This window comes from Orycteropus afer, unplaced genomic scaffold, assembly GCF_000298275.1.
Source record: "Orycteropus afer afer isolate SDZICR_OR568_19922 unplaced genomic scaffold, OryAfe1.0 scaffold00334, whole genome shotgun sequence".
Taxonomy (NCBI): domain Eukaryota; kingdom Metazoa; phylum Chordata; class Mammalia; order Tubulidentata; family Orycteropodidae; genus Orycteropus; species Orycteropus afer.
This window is the reverse complement of record NW_006921921.1, coordinates 1,396,909-1,419,806: the sequence shown is the minus strand read 5'-3', so window position 1 is coordinate 1,419,806 and position 22,898 is coordinate 1,396,909. Positions and strand designations below refer to the sequence as shown.

The following is a 22,898-nucleotide window of genomic DNA, read 5'->3' as shown; positions in this document are numbered from 1 at the left end:
GCTAACCAAAAGGTCGATGGTTCTAACCCACCAGCTGTTCCATGGAAGAAAGATGAGGTCGTCTGCTTCCATAAAGATTTACAGCCTTGGAAACTCAATGGGGGTTGCTATGAGTCAGAATCTACTCGATGGCAGTGAGTTTGGGTTTTTCTGTTTGTTTGTTTATTTAATGGATACACAGTTTTGTATTAAAGTTTTCTTGGCCAATTGAAAATTTTTTAAGCCACCTAGACAAGGCACATTAAGAATAAAAAATGAGAAGTTCAATGAAGAAGAGAAATTGTTGTGGATATCCCACTCCTAGAAGCAGGATGAAGAAGTGGAAATCCACTGATTAAGCGGAATTATTTTCTTGTCTTCCCTGGTTTCCTGTCTCAGCCCTCAAATCTGAACTTGTCATCTTGAACAGAACCAGAAAACCTGGATGGAAGTGCTGGTTTGCAGTTAAGGGCCCTGGACAAATGACCCTATGAGCTTCACTTCCCTCATTTCTAGATGAAAACACAGGATAGGTGTTCTCCAGGGTGCTTCACTTGTGCAAAAGTCTGCAGTTTATACCTGAGGGCTACAGAAAGACGGGCACTATCATGGTTGGTCCCGTTGAGTCAGTTCCAACCGAGCCACTCCATGCGACAAAGTAGAACTGCCTTATAGGAGCTCTGGTAGCGTAGTGCCTAAGGCACTTGACTGCTAATCAGAAGGCTGGTGGTTCAAACCCACTAGCCACTCCTCGGAAGGAAGATGGGGCAATCTACTTCCATAGTGATACTGCCTCGGAAACCCAAGGAGGGGTCGCTATGAGTCGGGTCCGACTAGACGGCACATAACAACAAAGACAACATAGGGCTTTCTAGGCTGTTGTCTTTATGGGGTCAGATCACCAACTGCCAGCTTTTCAATTAGCAGCCAAATGCTTAATTGTTGTGCTATCAATGATCCTTTTTTAAAAAACCTGATAGGTAAGGGTAACTGCAACACTCAAACCTTAACTCCTGCCAAACAGTACATTTATTTAGCCCTAATATAAACCAAAAAGCCAGACTCACTGCTTTCAAGTTGATTCGACTCACAGCAACCCCTCCTTGGGTTTCACTTAATTTATCTGGAGTGTATGTTCAAAATGACAAATATATGGTACCTTTATGTTTCTGGTTTGCAACGTTTGATTTCTCAAAATCCAGCTTAGGAAACCACTTTTCTTCCTCCCTCTCTTCCTCTAATCCTACCCTTCCCCCTCCCTCCCTTCCTGTCTTCTTTCAGCAGGTTGTGTGTGATCCTATTTCTATGTCAGACTCCGGGCTACGGTTTCTTAGGTAAAATTACATTATATAGATTGACCCCTTGGTTCTTTGGAATTACTGATAGGCTTTACAAACAAACAAAAACTAAAAGAAAAAAATCCAAAACAAGAACCAACCAATCAAATTCACAAGCAAAAAGCAATATGCAAAAACCAGGGAGTATCCACCTTTTTAAAGACTGTTTTAAATATTGAACTCCACAATTCAAGCCCTACTCTCTATCCATTAACTTCTTGAATTGGAAGATTGGTGGGACAGGAAATTGCCAGCTCATGTGATCAATGTCCTGGCTTATTGGGACATTTGTAGGGAACAAAACAGAGTTCTGTAGTGATCACACCATTCTCTTGTCTCAGCAAAATTAGAATTACAGGGAACTTTTTAGGGAAATGTCCTTTTTATCATTTAGGTTCATCTCTGACTTAGGTATGTGCTTTCCCAACACTGAAAGACACTTGACCTGTTTTCTGCCTGTAGGTCAACCTCAGAGAGAAACAGCCACCATGTTTCTATATACCAGCCAGGCTTCTCGGTGAGCTGAGTCCCTGTGAAGATGTAAAGGCTGAAAATTATTGCGGTGTTGGGAAAAGGGAGCAGGCAGTTCAGATCCTGGCCCCATCTTAGCTGTGCTTCCAGTCCTCCAGGCCACTGCTGGTTCTCTGGGGACAAAACGAAACAATCCTATTCATCTACCTTATAAGTCTGTTCTGTGAATTATAAATAAGTTCCCATCACAGGTAGCAGAGAGTAAGCACTCCATACATGGTATTTTTTTTTTTTTTAAATTACCATAGCTGTAAGCATTTATCTGGTTGTCTGTCTACACACACATACACACACTAAAGGGAGAGGGAATTGAACTTAAGTTAGGAATCAGTGCTCGGCACACAGTGTTGGTCAGGAATTTAATGGGTATTGTATATCTTCATCATAGACAACTATCCTATCAGCTTAGCCTGACTTAACAAGTTTGTAAGTTAGAAATGCTGTAGAGATTTCTTTAGAACCAGGGTACTTTGGAGTCCTATGCTAGAGAAAACCAAAAAACCAAACGAAACTACTGACGTCATCTTGGATCCAGCTCATAGAGACCCCTCCTTGGGTGTCCAAGGTGGTATCAATATAGAAGTTGTTGTTGTTCTTGTTGTTATGTGTCATTGAGTAGGACCTGACTCATAGCAACCTCTCCTTGGGTTTCCGAGGCAGCATCTCTATGGAAGTAGATTGCCTGATCTTCCTTCCAAGGAGTGGCTGGTGGGTTTGAAACACTAGCCTTCTGGTTAGCAGTCAAATGCCTTAGGCACTACTCCAGCACAGCTCCTATGCCAGAGAGGTCCACCCTAAATCAAAGGTGTTGCTAATAATGTATCACTCTTAATATCTGGTGGGAGACCTTACCATGGTTTGGCTGACACTTTCCATTCAGGGTCTAAAGGTGCTAGGAGTTCCTGGGTGGTGCAAACAGTTAATGTGCTTGGCTGCTAAGTGAAAGGTTAGAAGTTCAATTCCACCCAGAGGCAACTTAGAGGAAACACTGATGACTTGCTTCCAAACTATCAGCCACTGAAAACCGGATGGAGCCCAGTTCTACACTAACACACATGCGGTCACCATGAGTCAGAACTGACTAAATGACAACTGATTTTTAAAGGTGCTTCAGGGTGTAAAGATCAGGGGAAGGAGATGCAATGTTAGGTTTCACAGACCTCGATTCCAGGCATTCACAGACATGTGCGGCCTCTCCTCCAAAAGCCTCCAGGAATCAAGTGTCTCTTTTTTCCTAGGGTTTCAAAGATCCTGCGTACAGAGCAAGAAGGAAGCAATTTGCTGACATTGCCTACAACTACCGACAGTAAGTTTGACTGGCTTGTGGTGGGGAAGAGAGAAGACCACATCCAGTGACATTACTCAGAGGGTGCTGGGAGGTGAGGACCACACTGGGTGACACTGTCAGACAGGGTGACCCCCAAATGGCTGTCTGTAAAATTCTTGTGCAGTGTTCCAGCATAAATATATATTTTTTTCTGTAACTAGCCCTGTAGTTAGTTATGACAACAGAAACATTTTTGTAAGCCCTGCTCATATGTATCAATATACCTGTTGTTGTTGTTGTTATGTGCCATCGAGTCGGCCCTGACCCATAGCTACCCCTCCTTGGGTTTCCAAGGCAGTATCACTACGGAAGTAGATTGCCCCATCTTCCTTCCGGGGAGTGGCTGGTGGGTTTGAACCGCCAGCCTTCTGGTTAGCAGTCAAGTGCCTTAGCCACCATGCTACCAGAGCTCCCATCAATATACCTACAAAGGTAAAACTCTATGGTGGTTAACATTTTGAAACTTCTCCTGCATTCGCTCAGACCTGTCATCATTCCCACCTTATAGTCATGCTTCGAATCCCCTGACTTCCTCTGCAGGAGCTCCACCACTCACTGTTCTCATTCCTGCCAGTATTTTAAGAGTCACTGATTTTGTCAAAACGTTCTGGTGTTTTAGCTGCAGTAGTATGGTAATTAGCATTTGTTTACCAATAAACTTTTTGAGAATGAAGTAGTAATTAAAGGAAAAGAAGGAGAAAATTAAAAATAAAAGGGAGGGGCTTCCACTCATTTGCTAATAGTGTTGTAACAATGTTGTGTAATTCAATCCAGAAATATTTTACACAATTTGTTAATATTCATATAATCTAAGCAATATTACATCTAAGCACTTTACAACCATATTTAGCCCATATTACTCTACAATTAAAATTGATGATAAACCTTAGTAAGGATTCTGTACAGTTTGGTACAGGAGATGGTCCATGGAGTGTGTGGAGGATGACATCAACCCTAGTGATGCCACTGACCAAACCCCCAGCCAACCTCTCCCTTGATCCAGGTTGGAAGAGACCTTCATGGAGAGTCCTGCCTCTGTGTGTGTGTGTGTGTTTTGTGGTGCATGTGTGTGTGTGTGTGCATGTGTTGCATCTAAGGATTCAAACCACTCTTTTAATAACATTTGTTTTTTTTTTTAAAAAATTGCCTTTAAACAAAACCCACTGCACTAGGGCCCAGCTCTTTGCCAAGATTTGTTGTCTAATTACTCACTGGTTTTTGATGTAATTATGAAAAGGCCTCTGTATAATAAAACAGCCACTGATTTTCCCTACATTAAACAGGGAAGAAGGAAAAAAGAATCATTTACATTAAAGAGGGAGCTGGCTGCTTTACTGAACGAATGAATCCTTTGAAGTTTTAGGAGAGCCAGGCCTCACCTTTCTTCTTTTCTCTGGTTGACCCAGTTGTGAAGAACAATTTTAGGATGGGTTTGCTTTTTCCTATTAGATTCTAGGCTCCTCCCCTCCCCTGCTTCAGCCAAAAGAAAATGCAAATAGCAAACATGTTGATTGGGAGGAGGGCTGTTTTGCTGTTTCACACAGTAGAAACTAGAGAAATACTTCCATGGGGAGCTTAGTGTTTGGGGACTGGGCACCATTCCTGAGTTAAAAAAAGAACAAAAACAAAAAAAACCCACAATTATCCTTGAGTTGATCCATGGGTAATGCAAACAGTTAAAGTGCTAGACTGCTAACCTGCAGAAAAGTTGGACATTCAAGGGCACTCAGAGGTGCCTTGGAAGAAAGTCCGGGCAATTTACTTCTCAAAAATAAGCGATTGAAACCTTATGGGGCACAGATCTATTCTGATACAAATCAGGTCTCTATTCCTGTGTGAAAGGCATCAGAACAGACATGCACAAGAGGAAATTGAGATCTTGAAAGTTGATGAGGATGATATTAGGCTGATAAAGATGATGATGGGACTTTGTATACTGAATACATGTTGGTGGTGCTGTTGAGTTATTCTGACTGATAGTGATCCTATAGGACAGAGCAGGAGTAGACTTGCTCTGGGTTATTCAAGGCTGTAATCTTTACGGAAACAGACTGCCACATCTTCCTCCCTTGGAGTAGCTGGTGGATTTGAACCATTGACCTTTTGGTTAGAAGCCCAGTGCTTAACTTGCACCACCAGCATTCCTCACTGAATACATAGTTACCTTCAAAATAGAAATAACTCCAGAGAAAATTAGAAAATGAGAAAAGTTCCTTCCCTCAATGATTTCTGCAGGTGGATGGATCCAGAACTTTACTGACTTTGGTTAAAAACCTCAGGGCCCATCTGGGCCTTGGCTTGTGCTGAGCAGGAATCCTGGAATGTGGTAATCTCTCACCACTGTCCCACCTTTGTCCCAGCCTGGTCAAATGGACAGAATCAAACCAGGTGTGGGCAAGAATCCTTCATTAGATGGTAAATAATAAGCCACAAAAAACAAACTCACTACCGTTGAGTTGGATCCGACTCATAGCAACCCTTCCTTGGGTTTCCGAGGCAGTATCTCTATGGAAGTACATTGCCCAACCTTCCTTCCAAGGAGTGGCTGGTGGGTTTGAACCTCCAGCCTTCTGGTTAGCAGTCAAATGCCTTAGGCACTATGCTACCAGAGCTCCCCACTATGGAAAATAGATCATATTTATTATCTACTTGCTATCTATTGAGAGTTGGCTAAGTGCCTTGTTTATATTACTGCACTTAGTCTTAGTAATAACTCTCCATTTCTCATATGGGGAAGTTACAACTTTAACTTTCAGCTTTAGCTTTTTTAAGCAAAGTCATTTGTCAAGATCATAAAACTAATAACTAATAGTGGTGTAATCAGATTTTGGACCAATGTTTGTCCAAATCCAAAGTCATTTTCAACCACTTGTCTGAATGTCTGGGGACTTTCTAAGAATTGCAAGACCACATTTCCCCATGTTATTAAGGATGGGCAGTGTAGGAGTGTGGTAGTTGAATTTGTGTGTCAACTTGGCTGGGCCTGGTTGAGTGGCTGAGCAGCTGGATGTAGTTATTTCCTATGGTGAGACTAGTAATTAACACCATGGTGGAATCTATTGGAGCAGGTGAGTAGCTGCTTTAGGGATGTGGTCTGCTTCCTGTATATAAGAAACAGCTTTGGGAATGGTCTCTAGCTTATGGCATGCTTGAACCCTGCAGGTACCCGTGTCATTGTTCAGCAGCCTGCCATGCTGTGCCAACCTTGGGACTTTAAACAGACTTGAATGAATGGCCTAACATGTGGTTTGGTAACATTGGGACTGCGCCTTTTTACTTGTCAGCTTTGGGTTTGTTAGACTCAGCAGCCAGCAGCTGTCTGAGTGAAGAAAACACCTCTAGCTTCAGTGGGCCAGGAACAGGAGGCAGAGCTGAAGCCCAAGGCTGAAATTGCCCCTAGTGCCTGGCACTTTGAACTCAGACTTAAAGCCTCCAAATTGTAAGAATGAACTCCTGTTCGTTAAAGCCATCCCATTTTTGGTATATTTCTATCAGAGCAGCACTAGATAACCAGAACAAGGAGGTCCATTCACTCACTGTTGATCCTCCTGAACCCCTTTCCCATAAAAATGTTAAACTTAATAAAGAAAGAATTAAGCTAACTGGAATGAATTGAATGCTTCACAATCCTGCATTTTAACAAAATAAGTTAAATTGATTTTTGAAATTTATCCATAAATAATTGGGTTCTCAAAGGACTGTTAGAAATCTTTTAGCTAAGTTACCACCTTTTATAGATGAATCTCAAGTAGTTAAGAAGAGGACCCAAGGTTATAGATCTAGTTAGGAGCTGAAATTGTTCAGAAGTTGAAAGCCTATTTCATTTAACCTCATTTCTTTTAAGCTTATAATGCTGATAATCATCCTTTCCTTCTTTGAAGTACCTCGGTTCCTGGCATTCTAATCTCTCTGATTCTGCTCCTATCTTTTTCAATGATTCTTCTCAGTCTTCTTTGACCTCTTCATCCCACTCCTGAAATTGTGCATCTTTCAGGATTCAGCCTCCCTCCATACCAATAGCTTCCCATTGGATCTCTAGCCTTGACTTCTATCCTGGGGGCCACATGCAAATTTCCTCTCATCTAATGAATGTTTGTTGTTAAGGGCTGTTGAGTTAGTTCCAATCGTAGTGATCTTATTAAGTACAACGGAACAAAACACTGTCCAGTCCCGCACCACCCTTACAATTGGTGCTATGCTTGAGCCCATTATAAATGCATGTTAACCTTCCACATCCTGCAAACCCTCCCAATTCAATCTATTTAAAGCTCATTGGTCATGCTATAGCTCTGCTTCAACCCTTCCATTGGGATCCAACTTCTTCGATGGTTCTTAACTCTGTGATTTCATGGACTTTTATTTATTTATATAAAACTATATCTATCTATCTATACAAAGCAATAGGACCATCTTCCCCACCCCCACAAAAAAATCATAGCAACAAGTGAACACAAAATAACACCTAACAAGTATTAAGTGTTTACTGTGTCTCAAACATTATATTAAGCTCTTTATATGGATTATCTCTTTTATTCCTGCAATATGTTATACAGTTATTTCTTTTCTTATACCATTTAATAAATGAAGAAAATGAAGCTCAGAAGTAATTGGCCCTAGGTCACATGGCCAGGACATGGTAAAACCAGCTTTTGGACTTGCATAGTCTGATTCTAGAGACATTATTTACTGTGACATATTTAGTGTAAGGACCTTCATGGATGTGCTGTTGCCTATAAGATAAAATCTGCCCTTCCACAGTATGGCTTAAGCAGCTCTTTGCCATCCTGACTTCAGCCAATCTCTTCAGCCTCACCTTCCAGCCCTTATCCAATCTATTTTAACCAAACCAAACTAGTCATCATGCACCTTGGGCCTCCTCATACCTCTGAACCTTTAGACATGCCCTTTTCGCTACGTGGAATAATTTTTTTCCTCTCCTTTTTGTCTACAAAGCTTCTATTTATTCTTTAAGACTCCCCTCCAATGCCATCACTTCCATGAAGCCGTTGTTGATTCCCTCTCTTCTCCCACTGTGCCCCCTGAGTGCTCATTGTTCAGAGAATGAGTAAAGCTCTTTGTCTACTTGTCTGTTTCCCTTGAAGACTGTAAACTCTTTTTTTAATTAAAGACTTGCATGTTTATTTTAACAAATCAATCAATATGAAAACAGTTAACTTAAAAGTTAATCAAGACGGTAAACTCTTTGAGATCAGTGCTTGCATTTTCATCTGTTTCCCTGGGATGTGTCACATTGCCTGGCACCTAAGATTGAATTAGCATAAAGTAACAGAAAATTAAGGTGCTCTCTGCCATAATGCCTAAGGCATTTGACTGCTAATCAGAAGGTTGGCAGTTCCAACCCACCAGCCACTCTGTGGAAGGAAGACGGGGCAATCTACTTCTGTAGAGATTTATGGCTTTGAAAACCCAACAGGGGTTGCTATGATTTGGAATTGACTTGATGGCTGAGAGTTTGGGTTTTAGTAACAGAGAATTATAAAGGAACCTAGAATCCATATAGTTTCCTAGGGTTTTTGTAACAAAATACCACAGAGCAAATTACTTTTAAGACAGAAATTTATTTTCTCATAGTTCTAGAGGCTCCAAAAAACCAAACCAAACTCACTGCCGTTGAGTGCAATCCGACTCATAGTGATCCCTCCTTGGGTTTCCGAGGCAGTATCACTACGGAAGTAGATTACCCAACCTTCCTTCCTTCTGGTTAGCAGACAAATGCCTTAGGCACTACGCCACCAGAGCTCCCAGAGGCTAGGAGTCCAGACTCATGCTGTCTGCAGATTTATGCTCTGTCTGTGTGGGCTCTGGAGGAAGATTCTTCTTTGTCTCTTTCCATTTCTGTAGCATTCCTCACAACCTGTACAAGTCTCTTTTTATAAAACACCATTCACAAGGGATTAAGATTCGTATCCACCCTACTCTATTAAGGTTATATCCTAAAGGAGGTATGACTTCATTTAATTAAACTGATAATAAAAGAAAAACCCTATTCCCAAACTTATATTCACAGATACAGGGTTAGAACTTCAACAACTTTTTGAGAGACAGAACTCAACCCATAATAAAGTCCTTAAAACTTTTTGCTTGAGTTGAGAAGATGATGTTAATTAACAAATGCAGGGTTTGTGCTGGGAGCTCTGGTGGTGTAGTGCCTAAGGCATTTGACTGCTAACCAGAAGGCTGGCAGTTCAAACCCACCAGCCACTTCTTGGAAGGAAGATTGGGCAATCTATTTCCATAGAAATACCACCTGGAAACCTAAGGAGGGGTTGCTATGAGTCGAACTGACTCGACTGCATTGTTTGATTTTTTTGGTTTGGTGGTTGTGCTACCAAGAAGAAAGAACTCTATCAAGGAATCTGGAAACCTGGATTTTAGCCATGGCTCTCTACCATATTTTATGCCCCTGTTTCTTCTCTGCAAAATGAAGCCCTTTAATTGGTAATCTTTAAGATCCACCCCCCTTCCAGTGCTAACTAGAATAAGTACTTGCTATCTGCCATGCATCATTCCACTCTAGCAGCTAAAAGATTATATATATATATATATACACACACACATATACATATATGTATATTTATATATATATATGTGTGTGTGTATATATATATACACACATATATATATGTATGTATATGTATGTATATATATGTATATCTTCCAGGAATCCTTGGATGCTTCAAATGATTGACATGCTTAACTGCTCACCAAAAGGTTAGAAGTTGGAGTCAGTCCATCCAGTAGCACCTCAGATGAAAGGCCTTCTGAAAAACCAGCCACTGAAAATCCTATGGCACACAGTTCTACTCTGACACACATGGGTTGCCATGTGTCAAAATTTACTTTGAGGGCAAACTGGAAGATATATATAAAATTTTGGAAGAGGGAGGGCAGAAGGAATGAATGAAGTCTGGGGTCAAGGACATGGACTAATGAAAGATCAGGATAAAATGGGGACAAAGATGATGAGTCAGAATAGAGTGAGGGTGCGGGACAGACATCCCCAGACTCTAAATGTAAAAGAGGGTTCATCATTGCTGTCAAGTTGATTCTTTTGAATTTTGAACAATGAAAAATGACATCATTTTGAATTTTAACAACTAAGGAAGGTTTAAAAGCCACTGGACAGAAACTTTCATTTCACTTCTTGCTTTTTCTCTTCCTCTTTTGTATTCCATGTATTTTGGGGACCAGAACAAAAGTACATTCTTTGGGGGATATGTATCATTGCTTGCATCTCATCCCCAAGGCACTTGCAGCCAAGAGATGTAGCTAAGAGGGGACAAAGAGCTGTAGTGATAAGATTGTTGTCAGACTCTTACCTAAGCCAGCCACTCAGTGCTGCAGACCAATGGTTCCTGATCCATCAGCACCTGCACAATCTGATATATAGTTGTTGTTAGGTGCTATTGAGTCAGTTCTCATTCATAGCAACCCTAAGTACAACAGAACAAAACAGTGCCTGGTCCAGTGCCATCCTCACAATCCTTGTCATGCTTGAGCCATCGTTGCAGCCACTGTGGAAATCCATCACATTGAGGGTCTTCCCCTTTTTTGCTGATCCTCTACTTTACCTCCCACGAGTCTTCAGAGATTGGTCCTCTCTGACAACATGACCAAAGTACATGAGATGAAGTCTGGTTGTTCTCGCTTCTAAGGAGCATTCTGACTGCACTTCTTCCAAGACAGATTTGTTCATTTGACTGGCAGTCTGTGGTGTATTCAATACTCTTCTCCAGCACCACAATTCAAATGTATCGATTCTGTGGTCTTCCTTATTTGTTGTCCAGCTTTCACATGCATATGAGGCGATTGAAAATGCCATGGCTTGGGTCAGACACACCTCACTCTTCAGAGTGGCATCTTTGCTTCTTAACACTTTAAAGAGGTCTTTTGCAGCAGATTTGCCCAGTGTGATACGACATCTGATTTCTTGACTGCTGCTTCTGTGAGTGTTGATTGTGGATCCAAGTAAAACAAAATCCTTGACAACTTCAATCTTTTCTCCATTTATCATGATGTTGCTTATTGGTCCAATTGTGAGAACTCTTTTGTTTTCTTTATGTTGAGATGTAATCTATAGTGAAGACTAGTCTTTGATCTTCATCATTAAGTGCTTCAAGTTTTCTTCACTTTCAGCAAACGAGTTTGTGTTATCTGCCTGTCATAGATTATTAAGGAGTCATCCTCTAATCCTGATGCTGCATTCTTCTAATATAGTCTAATTTCTTGCATTCTTTGCTCAGCATACAGGTTGAATAAGTATGGTGAAAGGGTACAACCCCACCACACAACTTTCCTGATTTTAAACCGTGCAGTATCCAGAACACTTAATTATGCTCACAAGGAACCTATACATAGACCAAGAGGCAGTCATTTGAACAGAAAAGGAGACACTGCATGACATATAGTAAGGGGATGAAAAGGGGCAGCCTTGGCAAAGTCATCGTAAGGATTGATCTGTTTGCTTCAGCTGTAAGGCTGAGATGACTTTGGCCATTGTTGGACTTTGATGGACTGGGGGCAGAGGCTGCTGCCAGTGGAGAAAGAAGCCATTTGAAGACACCCAATGTCCTCTGAGCCCACCACCACTAATCCTTCTGACCACCAGGAGTGGCAGGTCTCCATACTCGGGTTAGGTCATTGTGACCTTGTGAGTCGAGGTCCTCAGAGCTTCTGACTACTAATATAGTAATCACACCACTTTGGGCTGATTTCACATCTCTCTGTAAGAAGAAAATGTAAGTATTGCTTTTAAAAGTTACTTAAATAACTCCAATGTTTGTATGATCACACAGACATCAGAGTTTTTTAAGCAGTATTCTACCTGTAGACACTTTGCACTTATTTTCAGGCTCAGAGAAAAAGACAGCCTTCTTCCCCTTGGCCATGTGCAGGCCTTCTGGTCTCTTTCCCTTGCTCTCCTTTGGGTGGGTGGAAACACTTATTGTGGGCCCAAGTGTCCTGCTGGCTTTGATCACGCAGATGCTCACTCAGACCTCTGAGGACTCAAGCTCAGTGGTGGTCAGACAGATAATGAGACAAAAATGAACTACTTTAAAGGGCAACAAAAATAATTAGATTATGCCCATAGCCTACTCCAGCTAGACTTCAAAGGACCCTCAATCAACTGTTGAAAAACTAGAGAAGCCATCCCCAAATTCTAATCAGAAGGTTTTATACTGTCTTTCTGGGAGCAGCAAAGTTAATAAATAACTAAAATCTGATACCTGCATTGTAGCCCTAGATAACAACAATAATAATAAAATATACCATTCATAAGAAGCCAGATGGCATCTTCCTAGTAATTTTTCCACATGGAGATCAAAGTGTCAGCTTGTGGACCATAGAGTCACAAGATATTGATCAGTTGATAAAAGTGTGTCTACTATGTGCCAGAACTTGTGCAATTGAGACAGCGCCATGAGTAAGACCAGCAGAGTTCATACCCTCTGGGAGAATATTGGGGAAGACAGACAATGACAAAAGTAATGATAAATGTGATACAAAAACACCAAACACAAAACAAGGGTGTCAGGAGACCGTATAATTAGGAGCTGTAATGTAGTCTTGGGAGATGGGTCAGGAAGACCTTCTGGACGAAGGACAATTTAGTCTGAGAACTGAGGGTTGAGTAAGAATTTGCTAGTCAAAGAGAATGGAAGGGAGTGAATCAAACATACAAGTTTGGGGCCAGAGCTGAATTGCCCTGGACAATAGGGAAGAAGCGGACTCTGACCACTTCTTGCCACCCCTCTTCTCTGCCCATCTGTCGCATGGTGTTCTGATTCTCCTAAGAATATTAAACAAAAGTTCTAAAACATCAATTTGAAGAGCACTGCCAAAGTAATACTTTGTTTTAGGGCACTGAATTATTTTACTTGATAATAATTACATGTTGGGAGAGGGCTTAGTATAAAATCAGACTGGAAAAGGTAAGCAATTCTGGGCACTGTAGCTTTAAACAGGAGCTCTGGTGGCATAGTGCCTAAAGCATGTGACTGCTAACCAGAAGGCTGATGGTTCAAACCCATCAGCCACTCCTCAGAAGGAAGATTGGGCAATCTACTTCTGTAGAGATACCACCTCAGTAACGCCAGGAGGGGTCACTATGAGTCAATCAGACTCAACAGCAATGAGTCAATTAATTGACTATAATTCTCCTTTTTTATTTCCAAGGCAAATTGGTATACTTCCTAAAATACCTTAGTTCATTTTTCCTAATGAGTTAAAGGCCTTATAAACATTAATTGACAATTTCTTTGGAGGCTGATAATCTTGAAGAACCTCACATCTCTCAGAAGAAGAAGGAGGTAGAAAAAATACATGCTGAATTTAATTCTGAAATAGACATTGGAAGTTGGTGTGTGTACATGCATGTGTGCACATGTGTGTTGTAAAAATAAATCCTTAAATAAATTTGTTTTCCTGGGATTTTCCCTATTCTCCTAAAAGGTCAGCAAACTGTCATTTATGGATGACTTACTATAGCCAAGTATTTTATAGGCATGCCACACATTGTGTATTTGATCTTCTCTACAACATTGAAAGGTAGGCTTGATTAGCTTTATTTTGCAGATTTTTTTTTTTTTTTTTTAAGGCTCACAGAGCAGCAATTACTTGCCCCAGGTCGCACAAAGCTAGGAGCCTGCAGAGTTAGAATCCAGACTCCACTAGAAGTCCTCCTGCATTTTCCCAGGAAAGCAGGGGCCCCTGGGCCACTGATGTCACAAGAAGATGAGCTGCCCCATGAGGTGGCTAAGAGGCATAGGGCTGGCACCACCCCAGATCACAGAGACTGGTGCTGATGGTGAACCCACAGAGAAGCTGAGTCAGAACCTCAAACAGGCACATCCAGACTGAGAGGAAGAACCCAAGGTGAAAGAGTGAGACCTCATCTCCTGGAGTCTTCACTTCAGTGACATGTTTGCAGCCAGCCTGCTCCAGCACCTGACAAAAAACTGCAACCACACACCTCCCTGCCTCTCCCTATACCTTTGTCCTTTTTCACTTACCACCACCTGACATGATAGTGTTGATTTTCTTTCTCTTTCTGTTTTGTTCACTGCTATATTTGCAGAGTACCCTGGGTGCTCGATAAATAGTTGCTGAGTGAATAAGTGAATGAATGGACCCAAGAAACCATATAAGAGTGAAGATTCAAAGTGGTGGCTGGGAGACAGAGCCAGGAATTATGTCTAGAACCATCTAGAAGGCAGCTGCAGCAACTTTTGGTTATGTTAGTAGGGTGGAGATCGGGCTTTGAAGTTTTATCTAGGAATAGACTAAATGCATCATAGGTGTTTGTGTCTTACAGCCACAAGGCAACTTAAACAAGAAAGGAAGCTTTATTCGCTCCCATAAATGAAAAATTTAAGGGGGATGGTTTAGGCCTAAGTAGGTGGGGATTCAGTGTCTACTTCTCTCCTTCTCTGACTCTGGTGTACTCTGTTTTGGCATTGCTCTCAGGTATTGGTCTGATCTCCATTGGAGATGGACCCCAGCAGCTTCAGGCTGACACTTCAACTCCTTTAAAGGTTCTCTGTTTCCAACAAAGTCAACAAAAGTTCTGTAATGGAGTCTCACTTGCTCTGATTAGGACATGAGCCTGTCTCTCAGCCAATCACTGTGGCCAGGGGAATGGGCTCCTCTAATTGGGCAGACCTGGTCACATGACCATCTCTGAAGGTAGAGGTGACCTCCCCTCCCACCTGAACCTCATAGACTGAGAAGGAAGAAGAGGAGATTTACTAGAAGAATGGGGAATGCATTTGGAATGGCAAATGTTAATAAGGGGTCACCTCAGTGTCAGGATGTTACCATTTCTAGACAATTTGTTGCAGAAATAACAGCTAGCCTTCTTTTTAAATGATATCAGTTATAATGATAATTACTAATTATCTAATGGTTACCATTTGTACTCATGTTTGGTACTTTATACACAATAATTTACCTAATTTTTCTTCACATGCTGTGAATACAAAAAGCCACTGCCAATGAGTCAATTCTGACTCTTGTTGTTGTTATGTGCCATCGAGTCAGACCCGACTCATAGCGACCCCTCCTTGGGTTTCCAAGGCAGTATCACTATGGAAGTAGATTGCCCCATCTTCCTTCTAAGGAGTGGCTGGTGGGTTTGAACCACCAGACGTTTGGTTAGCAGTCAAGTGCCTTAGGCACTATGCTACCAGAACTCCCATTCTGACTCTTAGTGACCCTTTAATACCAAAAAAAAAAAAAAAAAAAGAAAAACCAAACTCACTGTCATAGAGTTGGATCCAACTAGAGCTCCTGACCCTATACAAGTTACTTCTTTTTAGCTACATGTTACAGCCACACAGACTGAGGCCCAGGGAGGTTTAGTTAAATTGCCTTAGAGCTCTGGTAGCGTAGTACCTGAGGCATTTGACTGCTCACCAGAAGGCTGGGGCTTCAAACCCACCAGCCACTCTTTGGAAGAAAGACTGGGCAAGCTACTTCCGTAGGGATACCACCTTGAAAACCCAAAGAGGGGTTGCTTTGAGTCAAATCGACTCGATGGCAGTGAGTTTGGTTTTTTTGGTATGTCTGCCTCCAAAGTCTATTCTCTCCCATGAGTGCTAAGCCCTGAAATAACTGTTCCTTCTTATACACAGACTCAGCTAGTGTTCTTTTCACAGTCCCTGCCGGCCACCACAAGGCTGTCTGGAGTTGACTTGCTTTCAATTCTTAAACAAAAATCTGCCTCCCATCCCCAATCTCTGCCCACCTTTCTGTAGAAAATAACAATAACTTTGCTATAATGTCCTGGCTAAGGTACAACTCTGGGAGGACAAGGAGTGACCTAGTTTGAAGCGTGCTAATAATCCATAATTCCAAAGTAAACAGCTGTGCCTTGTTCCAGACACTGTGTGCCTTGTTACGGAAACAGGCTGGGAGCCCAGGGAACATCACTGGTCTTTGACATAAGGCTTTGTTTGATTTTCTTTGTTTTCTCTGTTTAGAACCCAGATTATTCTTAGGTGGTTTTGAAATGGGTCTTTCAAATGAAAGCCTCTCAAACTTAAAAAACAAACAAACAAAAAAAACAACTCACTGCCATGCAGTCAGTCTCGACTCATAGCGACCCTTCCTTGGGTTTCCATAGCAGTATTTCTATGGAAGTAGATTGCCCAATCTTCCTTCCGAGGAGCAGCTGGTGGGTTTTAACCACCAGTCTTCTGGTTAGCAGTCAAATGCTTTAGGCACTATGCTGCCAGAGCTCATAAAGAGTGCATCAAAATATCAAATCATGTGGGAGAGCTTTTTGGAAGGCAGATGCCTGGGCCCTTCCCTCCATTACAGAATTAGGACCCAAGGGGCAGGGCCCAGCATATGAACTTGAACAAGTTCCCTACAATTCTGTTATGTCATAGCAGAGGATGCTAAATAAATATATCTTGTATCTGGTGTACATAGAAATAACTTGATGACTTCTCAGGAATAGAAAAATAAAATCCAAGAAGTGAATGCCTGCTAAACAAGGGGACTCAAACTCGTGGTCCACATGGTGGTAAATCCAGTGTAGCCTACAGATCCTATTGCTTTGATTAACATGGCATAAAATACTATGCTACTTTAGTTGAACTTGGGCAATTAGAAAGACAATTCATTCTTCAATTCATCTCAGCCTCCATTCTCCTTACTGCCTTGCACTTGCTACTTTCACATTTCTGTTATCTGTTGGGCCCCTGAAGGTAAGAGAGTTTTCACTCTGGATAAATGGTTAGAGAGGCAGGAGACCAGAAAGGCTAAATGATCTTCCCAAATGACACAGCACATCCTCAGTACAGCTGCTTCTATTGCTGTTCAACCAAATCACACTTCCAGGTGGAAAACTGAGATTTGAATGTTTCCTGTGTCAAGCAGTGCAATTTCCCTCTTTACAGTATTGTTTCAGGAGCTCTGGTGGCATAGTGCCTGAGGCACTTGACTGCTAACCAGAAGGCTGGCGGTTCAAATCCACCAGCTGCTCCTCAGAAGGAAGATGGGGCAATCTACTTCTGTAGTGATACTGCCTCAGAAACCCCAGGAGGGGTCACTATGAGTCGGGGCTGACTCGATGGCATATAAAAACAACAACAACAACAATATTGTTTCAAATCCACTACAGCCTGGATAAGGAGCCCTGGTGGTGCAACAGTTAAGTGCTTGGCTGTTAACCACAAAGATTGGCTATTGGAACCTATCTTGTGGTTCTGTGAAGGATAGATCTGGATATAGGCTCTTACAAAGATTACAGCCAAGAAAACCCTACGGGCAAGTTCTATTCTGTCACATGGGGTCTCTAGGAATCAGAATAGAGTCACTGGCACCTAACAGTGTGTTGTTGCTGCTGTTATGTGCCATCAAGTCGGACCCAACTCATAGCGACCCCTCCTTGGGTTTTCGAGGCGGCATCACTATGAAGTAGATTGCCCAATCTTCCTTCCGAGGAGTGGCTGATGAGTTTGAACTGCCAGCCTTCTGGTTAGCAGTCAAATGCCTGAGGCACTATGTTACCAGAGCTCCCAAGAAGATAAGCTTCCCTGACCAGGAATCGAACCCAGGCCGCAGTGGTGAGAGCGCTGAATCCTAACCACTAGTCCACCAGGGAGCCTCCACCTAACAGTATCATAGCATATTTTTATGCAAATAACATGAGCCTTCCATGTTTGTTTCCCAGCTGCTCCCTCCCCCACACCAGATATTTTTGTAAGTGTCTGACTCAATGTCAGTTTTTTTTAAGTGCCCCTATGCCAACATTTTTTCACATGTTGCTGTTAAAAAAAAAAAAAAAAATAGCATAAGTGTCTACAAAAATACCTCAGGGGGCGGGAGGTAGTGGCTGGCAAATAAACATGGACGGTGTGTGTTATTTGCATAAAAATACTGTATTCTGGATGGTGACTATCCAGACGTTATCCTGTCCCCCTTGCCTAATGCTAACTTTGTCCTCTCTTCTGTACCGACACTGCTGGAGACAAATAATTCATGCCTGTGTTCTAGTGGGCAGCCCATCCCTCGAGTGGAATACACAGAGGAAGAAAAGAAAACATGGGGAACGGTGTTCAGGACCCTGAAGTCCTTATACAAAACCCACGCTTGCTATGAACACAATCACATCTTCCCACTTCTGGAAAAGTACTGTGGCTTCCGTGAAGATAACATTCCCCAGCTGGAAGAGGTTTCTCAATTTCTACAGTGTAAGTCCATGTCAGGGCCAAAGCATTGCCCCCACCCCACCCTGCCCAACAGAAGTGAGGGGAAGGGCTGGGAGAGGGGAAGACAGGAGGGAGGAAAAATAAAACAAGGAGAGTGAGAGTGAGTGTGTTTGTGGCAATGCATTCAGGTTGATTCTCCTCGGAAGCACTGAATTCACTGCTGTGCTCTGTTCTCCCCTCTCCCATCCAGTGTGGGTTTTGCTGTATACATGCCCATGAAAAGTATTTTCTTTAGTTGTCAAAGCCCAGGGTACCCTCCCTGCAGCTCCTTTGGGGTTATGCCACGGCAGTGGTGTGTGCATGTGTTTACTCAGTGTACCATTCTGGGGACAGTGCCAAGAGCCCTGGGCTCTGCGTCTGTGCATCTGGTATGAATCCTGCCCTGGAGACTCTCTAGCTAGGTGAACCTGTCTCAGTTTTGTCATCTGTAAAATGGAGATTATGTCAGCCCTCTGGCCTTTCTTATAAGGAAATTGTAAGGATGCAATAAGAAAACACCCAGCATAGTGCTGCATACACAGTGGGTGTGCAATGAATTGGGGCTAGATTGGGAACTCAGGAATGCAGTGGACAGATAGACCATCTGGATGCCACCTTGGACACCATTTCCAGGTGAAGCAGGTGTTTTCCTTTCTACCAGGAGAGTTTCAGTTCACGGGAAACAATCAACTAACATGTAAATGCTTGGCTGCTAACTGAAAGGTTGGCATTTCAAACCTACACAGCAGCTTCACAGGAGAAAGACCTGGCGATCTGTTCCTGTAAAGCTTACAGCCTAGAAAACACAGTGGGGAAGTTCTGTCACATGCCATTGCTAGGAGACAAAATTAACTTGATGGCACCTAACAACAACAGCATGTATCAACCTTCAGCTCTGTGCCAGGTAGATGGAGGGAAAGTCAGGATTAAAGTTTATAGAGATTAAGACTGTTCTATGCATCAGAGCTGTGCAGGGGTGGTATGGTCTACTCTGGAGCAAAAAGCCAGGCAAACTACATGGCAGAGAGGAAAGCGATGGATTGGGGATAGGCTAGATGACCTTTGAGTCCTTTCCATTAAGATCTTTACTTCTTGGTTAAAGGGGTGAGGGAGAGTCCAAGCAGAGTGAGCTTTAGCCTGAAGGAACAGAGAACATAGAAGAAGGGACAAGGGGGTCCTAAAGACATTCCATGGCTCATTATGTGATTGCCAACAATAATAATAAAACAATAATGCTAGCAATTGAGGGAATTAAGAAGTCAGACTGCCTGTTCTTATCTTGAGACCTTGGACAAGAGACTTAACCTCTCTGTGTCTCAGCTTCCCCATCTGTAAAGTGGGGGTAATAAGAGCATCTATCTCAGTGTTATTGTCAGAATCAGTTAATATATGTGAAGAGTTAGAATAGTGTCTGGTGTGGGGTAGGTAGTGTATACATATAAAAAAAACCAAACTCACCACTGTGGAGTCAGATCCGACTCATAGCAACCCCTCCTTGGGTTTCCGAGGCAGTATCACTATGGAAGTAGATTGCCCAATCTTCCTTCCGAGGAGTGGCTGGTGGGTTTGAACTGCCAACCTTCTGGTTAGCAGTCAAATGCCTTAAGCACTATGCCACCAGAGCTCCCTCTTAATATATTGTTGTAGCTATTATCATTATCATTATCATTAACACTATTGGAGTGTTGGTGGCATAGTGGTTCAAATGCACCAGCAACTCCACGGAAGGAGGACTGGGCAATGTACTTCCATAGAGATGTACTGCTTCAGAAACCCAAAAGGGGTCGCTATGAGTCAGAATCGACTCGATGGCAATGAGTTTTTCTTTTAACACTATTCTAAGTTTGAAACAAATTGAGAGATAGATAAAAGAACCAGAGAGATGATGATCAAAATGTCAGCTGTATTGCTGATGAAAAGCTATTTAGAGAATATGACATAAATATATACCCAAAAGGGACTTTCTAATAGTTTATGGCTGAATTAGATAAACTTGCTTGCCATTTCACTGGCATGGTACATAATCCATTGCATGGCCAAGAGCATATCAAATGCACTCCTTTATGGGCATGCATAGTCAGAGATTTTAATTAATTAATTAATTAATTAAAACAGCTCAGAAAGGGTCAAATGTAGAATGTTCACCTCCTCCTCTCGAACATCTCAATCAGAGAAGTCACTGCTGCTAATGGGGTAGACTATGTGAAGCATGGTAGATTGGCTTGAAATTTTCCTTCCTTTCTGGCAAGTGGAGTGACAATTCCCTCTCCATTGTTGAGACACAAAAATCAAGGAATAAGTGCTTTTTCTATTAACTATAGTTTTCTTTTTTTCCAACTATACTGAAAGCTTAATGTGTTAAGTGCTTCCAATGTGCTAGGCTCTATACTAAGTACTTTTTATGCATTAGCTCTTTAGATAGGTTTATCTAAGACATATCTATCCCCATTTTACAGATGCAAAAACTGAGGTCCAGAGCAATGAAGTTACTTGACTCAAATGACTAAGCTAGAAAGTAGTAGGGCAAAGATTCAAAGCCAAGCCTACCTGGCATCAAAGTTATGCTCCTGGGCAGCTGATATATCACTTCCCTGCCTAAAGGTTGCCAGGCCCCTCTGGCTCCACTGTGATGGATTTTGAGTGTTCTTTCTCCTTTACACGTCTCAGCTTGCACTGGTTTCCGCCTCCGACCTGTGGCTGGCCTACTTTCCTCTCGGGATTTTTTGGGTGGCCTGGCTTTCCGAGTCTTCCACTGCACACAGTACATCAGACATGCATCCAAGCCCATGTACACACCTGAACCGTGAGTATTGACCCCAACAGCTGGCCACTGCTCGTACCCATTGCTGTTGAGTCATTCTGACTCATAGCCACCCACAGTGAGCACCATTTTTCCCTTCCCCAGCAATGAGGTTTGAGTTCCTTGTAGGCTGGTCCACAGGGATAAGCTGATTGGGTTGTTTAACAGTGACACTAAGAGAGGAAATAGTCTGCTCTGAGAATTTGCTCTGGCAATATAGGCTAGACTGACTGGAGATTTGGGAATCCTGTGAATCAAGGATTCATAACCTCTGGCAGTGGGAATCAAGTTCTGAAGGGATTATAGAAGTTAGAACTGTAAAGTCCCACATGAGAACAGGAACAAGTGGTGGTCATGCTATCTAAACACCTCCTGGAGGTATGTGTATATATATATATATATATATATATATATATATATATACACCAAACCCAATTTGTCATCAGGGAGTCAATTCTGACTCATAGCAACACTATACGACAGAGTAGAACTGTCCCAAAGGGTTTCCAAGGCTGCCATCTTGCTACATCTTCCTCCCACCCTGGCTAGTGGGTTCAAACTGCCAACCTTTCAGTTTCAGGTGCATTTAACTACTGCACCGGCAGGGCTCCTTGGATGTATGTATAGATGATTTAATCTGGCTTTGCCAAGATTGTGTCATGGTTGATGTCAGAGAGTGGCTGGCCACTGTGCTTCTTACTTTGTGTTCAGCCACGTTTTCAGTCAGATAGAACACATGCAGTCTATACTTTTTTTGGGTAGTCTGACATTTTTGTCAGCAGAATGTCCAAAATGATTTTTCCCTGCCTATAAAGTTTATTGCTTCAAATCAGAAAAGACCTGCTCCTGATGGACTTGGCACATAAAGTGTTAAATAAATGTAAGATTTCTTCCCTGACTTCTGCTTCCCTCCAGACTAAGAGAGGAGCAGCACTATTTTTCTATTGCTTTTGGGAATAACTGAGTATATTGTATCTGCCCAAGGATGTCAGTCCAAATGACAAGGTGGGATGATGAAAGGACTCATGACCCACAGTTCATTCAGGTGTGTGGGAGAAGCATTGACTCTCCTGTTCCACACCCCACTGGACACACTCCTAAGACCCCTATGGCTGTTGTGTCCTGGCCTGTTCCTAATTTTCTTTTTCCCTTCTTCCTTTTCTCTTGTACCTTACCTCATCTGACCCCTCTGCACACCACTTCTTTTTGGGATTGAGGCCATAAGCCCAGATGAGTTAGTTCCTTTCTTCTAACCCATTCCCCGTACAGAAAGACTGAGTCATTTGGCTTGTAATTCTCCTCCCCTCCAAGCTCTCTGTGTTCTGTCTTTCAGTGACATCTGCCATGAGCTGTTGGGACATGTGCCCTTGTTTTCAGACCGCAGCTTTGCCCAGTTTTCCCAGGTAAGGAACAAATCTCTTTAGCTTTCTAGTTACAGGGCCATGGCCTGGATTGCTCATATGAATTGTGCCCATGTAGGGCTGGCCCCTTATGCCCTTCACAAAGTGGAAATCAGGTTCAGTGTTATGGTGCCATCTGAGATGGAGCAGGCTAAACATCTACCCCAGAATCCATCTCTGAATTGTGTGTGTGGTTGAATTTGCCAATCTCCTTGGTCCTTCTTACCAGGTATAGTTTCAGAGCTTTATCATCCATGAAGGCTTCCCCAATCCCCATGGAGAAGTAAAATCATCTTCTTCCAGAGT

At 42.4% G+C, this 22,898-nt stretch overlaps 1 protein-coding gene across 1 annotated transcript in view; it reads left to right on the top strand.

The window, feature by feature from the left end:
• PAH (phenylalanine hydroxylase) overlaps positions 1-22,898 on the top strand; it is a 103,096-nt gene that overhangs the window by 73,942 nt on the left and 6,256 nt on the right. The window contains exons 5-8 of the mRNA XM_007952388.2: positions 3,086-3,153; positions 18,199-18,395; positions 21,060-21,195; positions 22,526-22,595. Of these exons, the coding sequence (XP_007950579.1) occupies positions 3,086-3,153; positions 18,199-18,395; positions 21,060-21,195; positions 22,526-22,595 (471 nt within the window). The remainder of the gene's footprint in view (positions 1-3,085; positions 3,154-18,198; positions 18,396-21,059; positions 21,196-22,525; positions 22,596-22,898) is intronic.